The following is a 16,072-nucleotide window of genomic DNA, read 5'->3' on the forward strand; positions in this document are numbered from 1 at the left end:
AACAGTGCTTACAGATTTGAAGCAAAATTACTGATTTTTAACACAACTTTAACTATTTTAATTCTTAATGGAGTAGGAACATATTCTTTAAAGCAAAATCATTTTTTTAAAATTAAATTCAATTAATTAACATACAGTGTATTATTAGTTTCAGAGGTAGAGTTCGGTGATTCATCAGTCTTGTAACACCCACACCCAGAGTTCATTATGTCACATGCCCTCCTTGATGCCCATCATTCAGTTACCCTGCCCCTCCCCATCCACCTCCCCTCCAGTAACCCTCAGTTTGGTTTCTGTGATTAAGAGTCTCTTATGGTCTGTCTCCCTCTCTGATTTCATTTTGTTTAATTTTTCCCTTCCTTCCCTTATGATCCTCTGTTTTGTTTCTTAAATTCCATGCATGAGATCATAGGATAATTGTCTTTCTCTAGCAAAGTCATTTTTAAAGTGTAGCAATGGTGTAAAACTAATTCTGACAATTGGGATAACGATTATAATTTCAATGTAATGATAAAAATTGAATATTTTTGAAAAGACAGGGCATCAGAGAAGAATCTAGAAAGCACAGTCAAAAGGTAAAAAACACTTTTATGTGTATCCCTAATAATGGCCAATGTCCTTATTTTCTTTACAGAAAATAAAATATTAAAAAAAAAAAAAAAAGGGGGGGATCCCTGGGTGGCGCAGTGGTTTGGCGCCTGCCTTTGGCCCAGGGCGCGATCCTGGAGACCCGGGATCAAATCCCACGTCGGGCTCCCGGTGCGTGGAGCCTGCTTCTCCCTCTGCCTGTGTCTCTGCCTCTCTCTCTCTCTCTCTCTGTGACTATCATAAATAAATTTAAAAAAATTAAAAAAAATATATATATAAGGCCCTAAGCATTTAAAGGCAACTGGTTTGAAGGTATCTAAAAAGAGCAAAATTTACAAATAAAATATAGAAAGGGAATTAAAGGCTGTGCAAGATGACAGGATAGTACACCACTTTTTCCTGCAGCAGGAATATAGAAATCTTCTATTTATTGAGGACCAGATGAGGAATGGACAAGTACAGAGTAATATAAAATGTGAAGACTAAAGAGAGGCAATTAAGCCCAATTAGGAAGAGCTGCATGTGGTTCACAGCTTCCAAACTGCCCTTGATACCCTGATTCTCCACAACACAAGGGAGACTCCCCTGGCTTTCAAGAGACAGGAATGCTGCAAATGGGCCAACTGGCAAGTGACATTAAGTGCCTTGCACTGCCTTTTTTGACCTTCTCTCTAAAGTTCTGCCTACTCTCTGGAGATGTTCCCATTCCCACGAAATCACACACTGCCATCTAGCCTGACCAAAACCTGCTGTCTGTACATCCCCCCAGCCCTCCCTTGAAATGCTCCCTTGTCCAAGCTACTCATTTCCCTGGCTTATACCAGTGAGGAGTGGGAAGAAAAGCCATGTGATTTAAGGGTGATTGCACTAAAGGATTCCACGAATAGCCCTTTGTCCTAGTAAAGGATCTGACTAAAGCATGCTTTCCCATCACAAAAGGGATCAGGTAAGACTACAGGAAATATATAAATGCATGAACAGGAATTTAAAAACAAGTTTAAGCATATGTCATAAAATGGTGGACCAGTAGGCCCTCTCCTACAGCAAGTCCTCATTTCCAGAACTGTTCTGATTAAAGCAGGTCTGAGGGGCCCAACCCCACATGCAAGTACCTATCTCTCCTCCAAAACACAGTACAGTCTCCAAAGCACCCTTCTCTCACACCCAGAACTCTACAGACACCTGGAACATGAAAACCACTGCTGGAGCACACACTCCCACTAGAGTTAGAGATCTAGGAAAAGCCTGGACTAAACATCTTTGAGTTACAGATGAGAATGGTACCCCAAAAATACTACTGTTCAAGAGCATGCACCTCAACTCAGACCTTCTGGCTGCCCAACCAGTGAAATCTCTACAAAATGGCACTGATGAAAAAATCTTTCTGACTTGTTGCATATTAACAAGACGCAAAACTATTCTTCTATAAAAACTTGGTTAGTCTATTTTTCAAATTAATTTAAATATCCCCTGGGCAATCATACTAAGCTTTTTACTTACTACAACTAAGAGTTGTTTACGGATGATATTGAAGTAAACCAGAGTTGGTACGCCGGGGTGGCTCAGCAGTTGAACTTCTTTCCGCCTTTGGCCCAGGGCGTGATCCTGGTACCCAGGATCAAGTCCCACATTGGGATCCTTGTAGGGAGCCTGCTTCTCCCCCAGCCTTTATCTCTGCCTGTCTCTCTCTCTCTCTCTGTCATGAATAAATAAAATCTTAAAAAAGAAGTAAACAAGCTTGTCAAAAGATCATAAACCTTGATTTTCTGCAATCCCAACAAGTGAATTTTAGAATTTTACTATTTTGAAAAGTTAGAAATAAAAAAAATTAAGATTGCAAAAATCCTTAAAAATCTTCTTTACAAGGGAGCCAAGATAATTAGATGGGAAAATTGTTTTTTTCAAATGTTACTAGAATTGTACACCCTCAAACAAAAGAACACAGCTGGACCCCCTACTTCACACCACATACAAACATTAACTCAAAATGTAATCTAAATGTAAGACTAAAAACTATGAAATAGAAGATAGATGACAAGATGTTCAAGAATCATTAGGCAGAGATGCAAGTCAAAACCATAGCGAGGTACCAGTTCACACCCACGAGGATGGCTAGAAACCAAAAGACCGTAACTGGTGTTGGTAAAGTGTGCGAAGAAACTGGAAACCTCATACACTACTGGTGATGGGATATAAGGTGGTGTTAAACGTGTAAAAAGGTAAAACAGAGTTACCATGTGACCCAGCCCTTCCACTACTAGGTACATACAAGAGAAATGAAAACAGGTCCACACAAAATCCTGTATAAGCATGGTCACAGCAGCATTATTCATCATAGGAAAAGAAAAAGGAAGTGCAGTGGGAAACAAAGGCAGAAAGAAATGTAAATAAAATCAAAAGTCCTTATCACCTGCAGCCCACTAACGAATACTTGAGGAGGCAGAGTAGAACATTCCTCCAGGAAGCTCCCAACTGTCTTAATGTTAATGCCTTGCTAGGGGGGAAAACAACCTTGGTTTGACAAAGGCAAGGCCTTAGGTTTCCGGAGTCTTTTTTGCATATGAAAATCCTTTTGAAACTTCCCTCACCTTTACTTCCTCCAACCCCAAAGTATACCATAAATAACTCCTCACAATCCTGGGGCAGCAGCTCCTTCTGCCCACGGGTCCTGTCCCCATCCTTTAATAAAAATCACCACTTTGCACCAAAGACATCTCAAGAATTCTTTCTTGGCTGATGGCTCTGGACCCCACCAAACACATCAACATCCAAAAACTACATCAGATGCGACCTCCTCACTGATGAATGGAGAAGCAAAATGTGGTGTATCTGTACAATGGATTATTTGACAACAAAAATTAAGTACCAAAGCATGCTTTAACATGCACAAACCTTAAAAAGGCTATGCTAACAATATGCAGAAGAGCAAACATTATATAATTTTATTTATGTGAGATGTCCAGAATAGGCAATGCTACAGTGGTAGAAAGTGGACTAGTCGTTGCCAGGGGCTGAGGGGAGGGATGAATGGGGGAGTGGCTGCTAATGCATACAGAGGTTTTTTTAGAAATGATTAAAATGTTCTAAAATTAGATTGTGGAGCTAGTTGTACAACCCTGAGTATGTTAGAAACCACTGAACAAGTGAATGTATGTGAATTTTATCTCAAAACTACTATAAAAAAAAGAACAAAACGGGGGGGGGGGGGCGGTTATGCATGCTTTCTAACCCCAATGAAAGTTTTGATTATACTTTCCAATCACAAAGAAATCTTAAGGCCAGTATTTAACATCCTTGTTTGAGGGATTAAAAGGGAGGAGAGGATGAGGACTTACACTGCAACTTATAATTAAATTAAAATCACTAAAACCTGATAAATCATTAAGCCCTGATGGGGCTAGTGGACATGCCCCCCTCAAAATAGATTTAACCACTGCATACATCAGATGTCTATCATACTCTTTATTTTTTTAAGGCCTATATTTGCATTTTTGTGAAGTTAAGCTGCCCTTCCCTTTAATCTTTAGTTTGGCTCAGACTTTCTTCTGCACTTTTGTCTCTTTTGCTTTCTTTGAATGACTACTGTATTCTAAATACAAATTTATTTTCCTGATGGTCTTTCCTTCAGGCAGTATTTCTACTTAATTCATCAAAGTGGTACCAAAGAAATTGCTTAAGTAGAATGGACTGAGTTGGGCTCTGTGAGGATGAAAGTCAGTACCTTTGCTACTAGAGCTATTAAAGACATGATATTTTTATGGCACTTTCCCTATATCAGCTCACTTAATTGAAGGCTGTTCACTGTGGGCATGAGGTGATCACAACCAAAAACAACTGGGGTAGGGATAGTGCCTATGGTCATTATGATACTGTGAAACTATTTCTAGAATGAGAGCACTGGTTCTCTAAATGATTGTCCCCAAAGCTCTAAACTTAGAAGATTTTTCACTACGTGTATGTATCTGTATTTCTTACCTGAATCTTGCTGATGTATTAACAATTCAAGAAAAAAATCTTTAAAAAGACCAGGGATAAAATCTGTTTCACTCAAAGAGATGCGTATTTTATAAATAACTTAAGTATCTGCAAAGCTGCCTTATTCTTAGAAGACATAAAAGAAGTAAGATTCATAATAAGATGTTAAAATAATTTCCACTTCAATTGGAAAAAAGCTTTCAGGAGGTTCAATATGTATATGTTTCAAAAATATAGCCAAGTTAAATAAGAAAGAAGAAAATAAGAGAAAAATTAGGGCAAGCTTGATAGATCACTAAAGTTAAAATGCAGAAATGCCCAACCGCCACAACAAAACCAGGGAAAAAAAAGTATTAAGACGTTTCGTAAAATAAAAGTGGATAGTAACATAAACAAAAAAGAAGAAATGCCAATTTTAAAAGAACCTACAGTTTTCGTTGGCATTGAAGCCTCGCAGAATGGCCTTCAGCTCCTGGAGCTTCTGATGAGCTCGTGCATGGACGCTGTCTATCAGGAGCTTTTCTATTGATAAGTGGTCAATCTGCATAAACAACAACAGAATCATATGTGCAATTTAAACATATTTACTTTAAAAGCCTAAGAGTACATTATTGTTCTTTAAGATAATTCCTTTTAGAATCACACTGACTGTTAACCAGTAAAAGCAAGCAAGCTTAAAAAGATAAAAGTATATGGTACTGGTAGCTTAAAGACTTCAGCTAACATTCTGGCAAGTGTACACCAGGATAGTATGTATTGGTTATCAGTGATTAAGTGGCAGACCTTCAGAATAAAATGGTGATCTGTCCTAAGTTAAAAAATTTGAAAGAACATTAAAAAAATTATGTATAACATCAGTAATAAAAAAATGCAAATATATAACATTTGTTTATAACAAGTTTCATAAAGGGTTTAAGGAGCAACTTGGTATTTTAAAGAATTTCTGCTAAAAGTTTAAATATAAATAGTAAGTTACATATATTCATTTAATCAAAATAATATTAAGATACACTTAATCTCTTACCTTCATGGCTCTTTCTACTAATTTGGAATCAGAAGCTGGCAAAGGAGGATCATGAAAAATCTGTAAAGGCTTAGAGACATCATTTTCATCGATTTTAATTGTAACTTTGTGAACAGATGCCGTCCCTGTTTTTCTCCCAAGAACCTGTTGACTGAGAGAAAAGAAGAAATATTTTCATTTTTTACAGATTTATATATTTACTTATTTGAGAGAGAGAGAGAGAGAGAGAGAGAGAGAGAGAACATGCATGCACAGCAAAAGAACAGAGGGAGAGGGAGAGTGAACCCCAAGCTGAATCCACATTGAGGGTGGAGCCAGACACAGGGCTCAATTTCATGACCCTGAGATCATGACCTGAGCCCAAATCAAGAGTCAGATGCTCAACTGACTGCTTACCCAGGCACCACAAGAAAAAAAAGAAACATTAATATAATTTTTTTCCAACACGGCCTATTAACTTTTGGAATAAAACAGAAAAAATATTGTGTACCTTAGCCAGAGTCTAGAACATGACAGGCCCTCAATGTTTGTGGAGGGAATAAATTAATAATGAGAAGACTGCTATTCATAATTGAACAGAATATTTATGTCCTTAAAAAAAAAGACAAAATTTAAAAACACGCGCGCGCACACACACACACACACACACACACACACACACACACAAAATCCCAGGGGGATGCCTGGGTGGCTCAGTGGTTGAGTGCCTGCCTTCAGCCCAGGGCGTAATCCTGGAGTCCAAGGATCGAGTCCTACATCAGGCTTCCTGCGTGGAGCCTGCTTCTCCCTCTGCCTATGTCTGCTTCTGTGTGTGTGTGTGTGTGTGTGTGTGTGTGTTTTTCTCATGAATAATTAAATAAAATCTTAAAAAAAAAAAAATCCCAAAACAAAACCACCTGTGTTCTAAGTGGCGTCTATTAATCTCTGATTTCTTTACAGAAAATGAGTGTCAGGCAAAGTTCAAACAGGGAATCAAGAACTGGAAACAGCCTGATACTAATTTTCCCCAAAAAAGACTTTAAAGGGCACAATTCAAAATGTAAAACTGTGATAAGCATATTTTAAAAACATATCCAGGGGCAGCCCCGGTGGTGCAGCAGTTAGTGCTGCCTGCAGCCCATGGCGTGACCCTGGAGACCCTGGATCGAGTCCCACGTCAGGCTCCCTGCATGGAGCCTGCTTCTCCCTCTGCCTGTGTCTCTGCCTCTGTCTCTCACTCTGTATCTCTCATGAGTAAATAAAACAAAATCTTTAAAAAAAAAATAAAAAATAAAAAATAAAAAATAAAAAATAAAATAAAAACATATCCAACAATCTCAATGGTCTTTCAGCCATCTGGTATGAGCTCAGAGTAATTTAACATTTTAAGAATAGCAAGTCTTAGTACAAAGAGAGATCTATGTATTTAAAACATGCCATGCTCTAAGAAAGGGGTCAATTATAAATGTTCTATGTGGTATATATGATACCAGTGACCTTACTATATAAAATCATGTTGCTAGAGGTACACAGCTATTGGTTTATAGTAAATCAGAAGCATGAGAGAAAAAAACAAAGAGTATTAACAGTCACAGCATGAACTAACCAGAATCAACTTCACTTACTTCCAAACTGAGAGGGAGAGGCACTTTCCAGCATGGTACCTTTCCACCTGCACAAGGTCTCCCCACCGCTCTCGTATTAACATTAGAGTTTGGGAATGTAGCACTTCTAACTGAAGCGATAAGCAGAAAGAATCTGATGGGTCTCGTTAAGCAGATTTAATAAATCACTACAACAGCCAAGAAGTACAAGCAAAATTTCATTTAACAAAAGTTTCCCCAAAACCTGGGTATGAAAGAAATATCTGGAATTATATTTCTCCAATGACATATACTTAAAAAGTGTTATAATTTCTGGCACAATCTTAGAAAGAAGCTTCATATTTAATTCTGAACAAATATAAACAAACTATAAGGTCCAAGTTGCCTGCTAATTGATCACAGTTTAGAAATTATGAGTAGACCAAATAGCACTATTTTTTTCCTCCAGATAGTACTATTTCTAATTCATTTTTGCTTTTACCTGCAAAGTGAAGAGTAAAATGTACAATTTGGTTTATTACAGATGTATAATTATTCTTCACACTGATCAATTCCCAGCCCTGTTTCTACCCCCATAAAGGAAGGTGGGGAGGCAGGGGAAGAGTTTAGTCTGCTACAGTTCAGGATGGGGGGAAGGCAAATGGAAATGTGGGGAGGAGAGGGACATACAAACTCCTTACAAATATATGTCTCAAATTTCAAAAGGATACGTAGGCAGTTGTACATGTCCTGAAGAGGTTTTTCATCAGCAAAGAGTCTAGACTGCACCAGCTGATGGATAAAGTTGATTTGCATACTATGAACCAAGGCTCGCCCATCTTCCATTGGCAGGAGAAAAGAAGGTGGTTAATCAGAAAAAAACTGTACAGATCATGTCACAGTACCATTTAAGGAAGAGTATACTAACAATAAAAAAAAAAAGAACTTAATTTATCTATGAAAACCAGAGAACATTATACTTGAGAAACACTAAAGCCTCTACAGATTAGTAGGTAGGTATGATTACCATAACATGTGCTTCAAATTACAGGATAAATTGCTAAACATTTATTATTCTGTAAGAATGTTCCAATAATATAAAAACAAACATTTGAATTTTTATGATTTAAATCAGTATTTGTGATTTACCTCCTGTTTCCTTGTCCTCAACTAGAATTTCTAGCTTGAGAAGACGCCATGGAACATCTGGATCATCTCCCATCACGGTTAAGGTGGCTTCAAACTCTCCTTCAACTCGAAACTTCACCCGGCCATTTGCTTTTAAAAGAAGAAGACAATGACTACCATGCTAGAAAATAAGCAGCTTCTTGCTAACCTAGAAAGCTTAGTCTTGCTTAAAAGAAATTTTAAATAGCTTGAAAGTTCTTTCATAAATGTCCAAGAATTCAGTAGTTCCTGCATAAGCAATAGCCAAAGGCAGTTAACACTTCTAACATCAACTGATAATTTTCTCTTGAGGCCTAACTCTGGAGCTTCCTCTCTCTCCTCCAGCCCTAGGTGATCCCTTTGCTCCCAGCTTCACATACCAGCATTTTATCTCCAGGTACTAAAATTTTATCCCTAGGTACTAAAGAGAAATGATCGGATTGACAAGTCACATATTTGAACACCACCTGAACTGCAGGCCAAAACATCAAAATGAAACCCCCCAAAAATTGTTTTAAAAAAAATTCTAACAAAAGTTAATTCTTTAAAAAACATAAGAAACTTCAGGTACATACCAACTGTAAGATTTGCTAACTGAGGGGGAAGATCTGTGGTCACAAGCCGATGTCTAAGAATCTGATTGAGTTGGTGAAGTGTGGCTTGTTTCTCAATCTTGGTAATTGGGTCTGGAGGAATAATTTTATCCTACAAAAAAAATTAAGTGATAAAATAATGTACAAGACACAATCTTTACCTATGCCTATCTTAACGTAATATTTTCATACTTTGTCCAAGAGAATCAACACTCATTTTCTATATCCAATAATAGTGACATGACCATTACTATCATGCATCAGTTCCAATGATTCCACCAGTACCCAGCTAAGACAGTAATGCATATGATCTTCATGCTCTATTTAACCAAGTTCATGTCACTAGGTAACTTCTACCACTTCTTAAAAATATAAAATGCAATAGCACCGAGTCAGTAAACAACTACCACAATAATAGTTAAATACAAAACAAAACCTTTCAAAAAGCAAGCATCATTCAGTATTTTTACATCTGAAATAGACATAAATTAATTTGCACATGTTTAACTTCACATACACGAAGATTCATCCATTTTGATAGTTACTCAATTTGGCCTCAATTTTAGTTATAGAGAAAAAAAAGTCAATTACATGAAATAGCTGTTTTAAAAATACAGAATAGTCATTTTTTGGGCTCCTTAATAACACAGTAGACTCCATTGCCAAAGTCTTCAACTTTTGAGAAAGGGAGTGGTAAGCAATGCACTTACCCTAATGCAGGTGGGCAGTCGTGGGTAAGACCCAGTAGTCAGTACATCAATGGCATACGGGATGGCAAAACTAGGCAGGCGTGCATGGACTAGGGCATCTCTAGCTAATGAGGCCAGGCGATCAGCAGTATCCACAAACAGAATGGCTTGCTGATCTAAAAAGCTTGAAATCATCTTTAAAGCAAAGGGTAAATGTATTAAGTTTTATTGAGAATGGGCTGCTTTCCACTTAAAAATATCATTTATTCATTCCAAAGTAAACTTTGAGGGCCTTAATACAGTTTTTCACATTTTGAAACATTTCTTCAAGAAATTTCCCAGTAACGTGAAGAAATATTTAATGCATTTGTATTTGACATTAAAAACAATAACCTTCTATCACTTAAAGTAAAAGGTTTTCCAATTTATTTCTCCATCCCTAACACTGCATATACATATCAGAAGTTAGGAAAAATGAATAAAATAAAATGCTTCTTACTCTCATAGATTTCTAGAGTTGGCTGTTAAAGTAGTTAAAAGAATGGACTCCTGGACCCGGACTGCCTTGGTCTCAATTTTAACTCTAAACTTGCTAACCCTATATAAACTAGGCAAGTCACTTAACCTCTCTGGGCCTCAGTTTTTTCAACTGTGAAATGGAGATAATGATTTCCAACCTCAGTAAGGTTGTTCTAAAGATTAAGCGTTAACGCATATAGGGAGCACTTGGGTGGTTCAGTCTTAAAGTGTCTAACTCTTGGTTTTGGCTCTGGTCATGATCTTCTAAGACGTGGGAATGAGTCCCACATTGGGATCTGCACTCAGTGGGGAGTCTGCTTGAGATTCTCTCCCTCTGCCCCTCCCCCTACTCTGTGCTCTTGCACTCCAATAAATAAATCTTTTTTTAAAAAAGTTAATGCACATAAAACCTTCAGAACAGTGCCCAGAACACATAAAATACTCCATAAATGCTGCCTGTTATATGAAATCTAGGCCAGTTTCATACCCCAAACAGAAATCCTTTCCATCGGTTCTCTATTGAATGCATTTCATAAGAGTACTTGAACTACCTGAGCTCATCACAGAGCTGAAAACAACTTTTTTGAAACTTCTATCTTCTATTCTGGAGCAGTAATGTGTCTTACGTCCTTCACACAGGAGAAGCCCACCCTATATTCAAGCTAAACATTCCAAGTCACTTCATTTAGTCTACATCTCCTAATTTCTGACTCACCACCCTTTTTATGCAGCCTTGAAAATGCTACAATTTATCAGTGGCTAACTTAGAACATGGTATCCAGAATTAATAACATATCACACTCACAATTAATACCTGAATACAATGCCCTACATTTTCTCAGTATTTCCATATTTATTTTTATTATCTGATCTTCACAACTCTAGGAAATAGATAAAACCAGATAATTACCATCACCTTAGCGATAAGAAAATTGAGATTTAAGACACCTGCCCAAAGAAAGACAGCCAACAATCAGAGAAACTGGAACCAAAAAAATGTTTCTTCTCCTAGACTGCCCAGAAGCACTACCTTGCATGACTACTAAAATGGATTTCTTTATCAATGCCACCAATATTAACTTCTTATTAGCAACTATGACAGTGCTAACACACAGTAAGTTGGGAGTCCATTAAAAGACCCTGATATTGGGATCCCTGGGTGGCGCAGCGGTTTGGCGCCTGCCTTTGGCCCAGGGCGCGATCCTGGAGACCCGGGATCAAATCCCACGTCGGGCTCCCGGTGCATGGAGCCTGCTTCTCCCTCTGCCTGTGTCTCTGCCTCATTCTCTCTCTCTCTCTCTCTGTGACTATCACAAATAAATAAAAATTTTTAAAAAAGACCCTGATATTTTGTACATAAATCTCTATCAAGCAAGGTCCTTTTCCATCCTGAAACCAAAGGAGGACTGTAATCTGTCTGGTTTTAACAGATTAAAACCACTTGGATTCTACTTCTCAACTTTTTTTTTTTTTTTAAAGATTTCTTTATTTTAGAGAAAGCAAGAGCACAAGTAGGAGATACTAAGGGAGAGACGGAGAATCCCAAGCAGATGCCACGCTGCGCGTGAAACCAAATGTGAGGCTCGATCCCTCAACCCCAAGATCACTACCCGAGCAAAAAACCAAGAGCCAGATGCTCAGCTGACTGTGCCACCCAGGCGTCCCTACTTCTCTCAACTTCTGAGCTGGTTTTTACTCAGATCTAGATCATCTCAAGTCTCCAATCCAGGACACTGTAAAAATGCTTATCAGATAAAAGCCAAAGCCAAAGAATACCAAAGACCTCCCTCCTCCTGGGAAGACATGTATCAATCCCAGTGCAGTAATATAGTTCATCCAGCCCATGGTGCTCTACCTTAAATGTGGGTAATTAATGAGACATTCTCCAAACTACTCTGGCTCAATTCAAAATACACTAGCTTCAGTTATACTCCTTTGACTTAGAAACCGAATGAGTAAACATAAAATGTTAGTTTTGAGTAACTTACTAGTGAAACTATATAGGTCCCTAATGATCTTTTTTTTAAAGCACTCATGTGCCAGTTGTTAATATGGTTAATAATATTCTCCTTTCAAATCTGAGCACTGAATAGACATTTCTCAAAGAAAAATACATAAATGACCAAAAGTACATGAAAAGATATTCAACCTCATTGGTCAGCAGAGAAATGCAGATCAAAACCACAATGAAATACCACCTTCACACCGAATAGGATGGCTAAAATCAAAATGTCAAATGATAACAGGTATCAGCATGGAAAAACTGGAACCCCATACACTGATGGTGGGAATGTAAAATGGTACAGCCATTTTGAAAGACAGTCTGGCAGTTCCTGAGGTGATTAAACATAGTCACCATATGACCCAACCATTCCATTCATAGGCATATACCCAAGAGAAATGAAAACATATGTCCACACAGAAACTTGTACATGAATGTTTACAGCAACATTATTTATAACAGTTAAAAACTAGAAACAACCTAAATGTCCACAAACTGATGATAAACAAAATACAGATCCATACAATTCAACTATAAAAAGAAATGAAGTACTACTACATGCTACAGCATGAATGAACCTTAGAAACATTATGCTAAGTGAAACAAGCCAGTTCCAAAAGACCCCATATTATGATTCCATTTATATGAAATCTTCAGAATAGGCAAATTTACTGACAGCAGACTAGTGGTTGCTTAGGGCTGGGGGACACATCTGGAGGTGATAGCAAAAGGGTAGATGTTTTCTTTCTGAGATGATAATAATGTTCTAAAATTGACTGTGATGGCTGCACATATCTGAATATACTAAAGACCATTAAACTGTGTACTATAAATGGGCAGATTGTATGGTATATGAATTATACCTCAATAAAGCTGTTTTTTTTTTTTTAATTTTTATTTATTTATGATAGTCACACACAGAGAGAGCGAGAGAGGCAGAGACATAGGCAGAGGGAGAAGCAGGCTCCATACACCGGGAGCCTGATGTGGGATTCAATCCCGGGTCTCCAGGATCGCGCCCTGAGCCAAAGGCAGGCGCTAAACCGCTGCGCCACCCAGGGATCCCAATAAAGCTGTTTTTAAAAAGCTCCAGGAATATGAGATATTTTCTTTTTCTTAGATAAAACATGACCCAGACTGTTTTACCATTAGAGTTCTATAAACTATGTATTTATACCCTGCCACACACTTAATATGTCTGGTATGGCTAAAGATCACTATCTATTAAGAACCTCAAATGAAACTAGATAAATAATCATTAGATTGAGAGGAGTCAAAACACAAATAGTCCTCTAATCCTCAAATTGATGGGCATTATACCGGACATAAATACATCTTTTCCTACATTCTCAAAACAAAAATACCAGAACTTTAGAAGTTCAATATGAGACTTTATTCAGAACATGACTGATGTGAATAACCAATTAAAAAAATTAATAGAAGAATGCTGAACTATGAATTAATGAAAGATGAATAACAATATGGTTCAATATCAAAACCAAGAGTTTTGAATTTTCCTTGACATTATGTTACTGAAGCAAGACTCAGTAATATTAAATAGGTAACTGAAACACCCATGATGTTATTAGGGATTTGACACCAGGTTTGAAAAATTGAACGCTTCGATATGATACACTTCAGTGACACCTAACTTCTCACTGCAAGTCTGAACATCTTTAAGAAAAGACTATCCCAAGTTAAGTAGTTAATGAAAAGAAACTGCAGGCTTTCCAGAAATATACCATGCTTCTTCATTTCAGCCAGAATAGATTTACTACATTTGGTGTCCAAATTTCCAGAACAATGAATTGTAAATCTTTCTGATAAATAAGCTTACCATAAGTCTATTTATTAATATTTATAATCAAAACTATCCCTTGAATGATGCTTTACAGTAGACAAAAGATCTTCTGAATACAAACTTTAATTTCTCTATCATACCAACAGACAACAGATGAATCCAAGAACACTTTCCCCCGTGAGGAAAACAATATATGGGGTACAAAATATCCTCCCTCCAAATAAACCTGTGACTGATGTTGTACTTCAGAAGGATGATCGCTTACTCCTATGGACAAAGATATGCAGGCTAGAATGTCTCTTGGTAGAATTCTTAGTATTGTCACTAGCTTAGTTGGTAGAGATGGAATGGAGTATCAACTTCAATGAAAACCAGGTTTTATTTTTAACTTAAAAATTATTATTCTGTGGGGATCCCTGGGTGGTTCAGCGGTTTAGTGCCTGCCTTCAGCCCAGGGCCAGATCCTGGAGACCCAGGATTGAGTCCCACATTGGGCTCCCTGCATAGAGCCTGCTTCTCCCTCTGCCTGTGTCTCTGTCTCTCTTTCTCTCTCTGTGTGTCTCATGAATAAATAAAATCTTTAAAAAAAATTATTATTCTAGAAATTACAATTCTCAACTTCTTCACAATCCCTTTTCTCCTTTTACTTTAGCAACTTTCACATAGGCTTTGTGTCTAATGACGAGGGAACCTAGTAAAAACCAAGGAAAGTGAATGCAGCAGATACAATGGAGGGGAAAGCTCAGGAAATCACATGCAGAAACACAACTGTGTCCTAGATTCATTTCTAAAGTGGAAGAGGCAAGCCCTGATAGACTTGCAAATATAAAAGTACTATAAAAATATTTTTGACTTAGCTTGTCAGGGTGCTAAAAAGAAATTTATTATAGTACCTCTACACTAACTGGGTGGCTGTTCATTTTAATTTATCCAGGAAATCTACTAAACTTTAAGAGATTCTGAAAAGTACTCAAGTAAAATTTAACCAGTGTAAAGCTGTTTTTCTGCCTTTACCTGTAAAAACTGATTTTAAAAAATTTAATATTACATAATTGAATGGAAAAAAAAATGAGCATCAGTGTCATGCTTACTTAGAGAATCTACCCACTTTCCAAGTATAACTGACAGTGGCTAGATTACTTGGCCTTGTAAAGCTGACCTCAATTAAAGTGAATAAATGCTCTCATTATGATAATTATTCTATCCTTTCCAAGATGAAAGAGTACTCTACTCTCTTTCCATTCTCCTCACTGGAATTGACCGAAGTAAAACAGAAGAGAGTAATCATGTGTTTTGTTTGTTAACAGGGCGTCATCCTCCCCAATAATGAGCTCATACTTGGGTTTCTTTTCTTTTTTGAGGGGGGGTGGCAGATTTTAGCATCTTTGGTACACTTCACTACAAGTCATTCCTTTGAATTCAAAAGATTTAACAGACTATGAGCTTCTTGAGAGCAGGGGCTATGCCTTACTTAAGTCTCATCAGCCATACCCTATGCCGGACCTGTGCTCACTCAAGGGTATGGAGAATCAGATAAATGGTGTTATTAGCTGTGACCTTGAAGAAGCCATTTAGCTACTAAGAACCTTATTCCCTCATCTGTAAAACAAGAAAAAAATAACAACTCTGCCATACTCAGGGTTTTCAAGAATCAATAGGCAAAGTTCAAGGAAGCACTTTGCACACTCTAAGGAAGTATAACGATATAAAGCTGTTTCTCCCTCCTTTAGTTCAAGTCTCATATTTAATGTCTTCTAGAGTAACGGTGTTTCCAGATACTCTTTTTTTCTGCTCAGGTGATCAAATACTAAATTTCTATAGAAATATATTACACATCTTCTAGGGTTTTTTAAAATTATATTTATTTATTCATGACAGACACAGAGGGAGAGGCAGAGACATAGGCAGAGGGAGAAGCAGGCTCCCCACAGGGAGCCTGATGTGGGACTTGATCCCAGGACCCTGGAATCATACCCTGAGCAGAAGACAGACACTCAACCACTGAGCCACCTAGGCATCCCATATTACACATTTTCATCCAAAAATATGGCTACTCACTTAAGTAATGGCCCTCAAAACAAATCAGCAGATATTAATTAAAGCCAAAATTAGAAACTATGTCTATTATAAGTTAACATTCCAAAAACTTATT

At 37.5% G+C, this 16,072-nt stretch overlaps 1 protein-coding gene across 5 annotated transcripts in view; it reads right to left on the reverse strand.

Moving 5' to 3' along the window:
* MED14 (mediator complex subunit 14) overlaps window positions 1-16,072 on the reverse strand; it is a 66,300-nt gene that overhangs the window by 42,726 nt on the left and 7,502 nt on the right. For all 5 annotated transcript variants that reach the window (XM_049107423.1, XM_025468831.3, XM_025468833.3 and 2 more), the window contains exons 4-10: window positions 9,620-9,793; window positions 8,892-9,021; window positions 8,299-8,427; window positions 7,881-7,988; window positions 7,192-7,324; window positions 5,588-5,738; window positions 4,993-5,104 (exon numbers count right to left, since the gene is read on the reverse strand). In XM_049107423.1, coding sequence (XP_048963380.1) covers window positions 4,993-5,104; window positions 5,588-5,738; window positions 7,192-7,324; window positions 7,881-7,988; window positions 8,299-8,427; window positions 8,892-9,021; window positions 9,620-9,793 — 937 coding nt within the window. The remainder of the gene's footprint in view (window positions 1-4,992; window positions 5,105-5,587; window positions 5,739-7,191; window positions 7,325-7,880; window positions 7,989-8,298; window positions 8,428-8,891; window positions 9,022-9,619; window positions 9,794-16,072) is intronic.

The sequence above is a fragment of the Canis lupus genome, chromosome X (genome assembly GCF_003254725.2).
Source record: "Canis lupus dingo isolate Sandy chromosome X, ASM325472v2, whole genome shotgun sequence".
Classification (NCBI taxonomy): domain Eukaryota; kingdom Metazoa; phylum Chordata; class Mammalia; order Carnivora; family Canidae; genus Canis; species Canis lupus.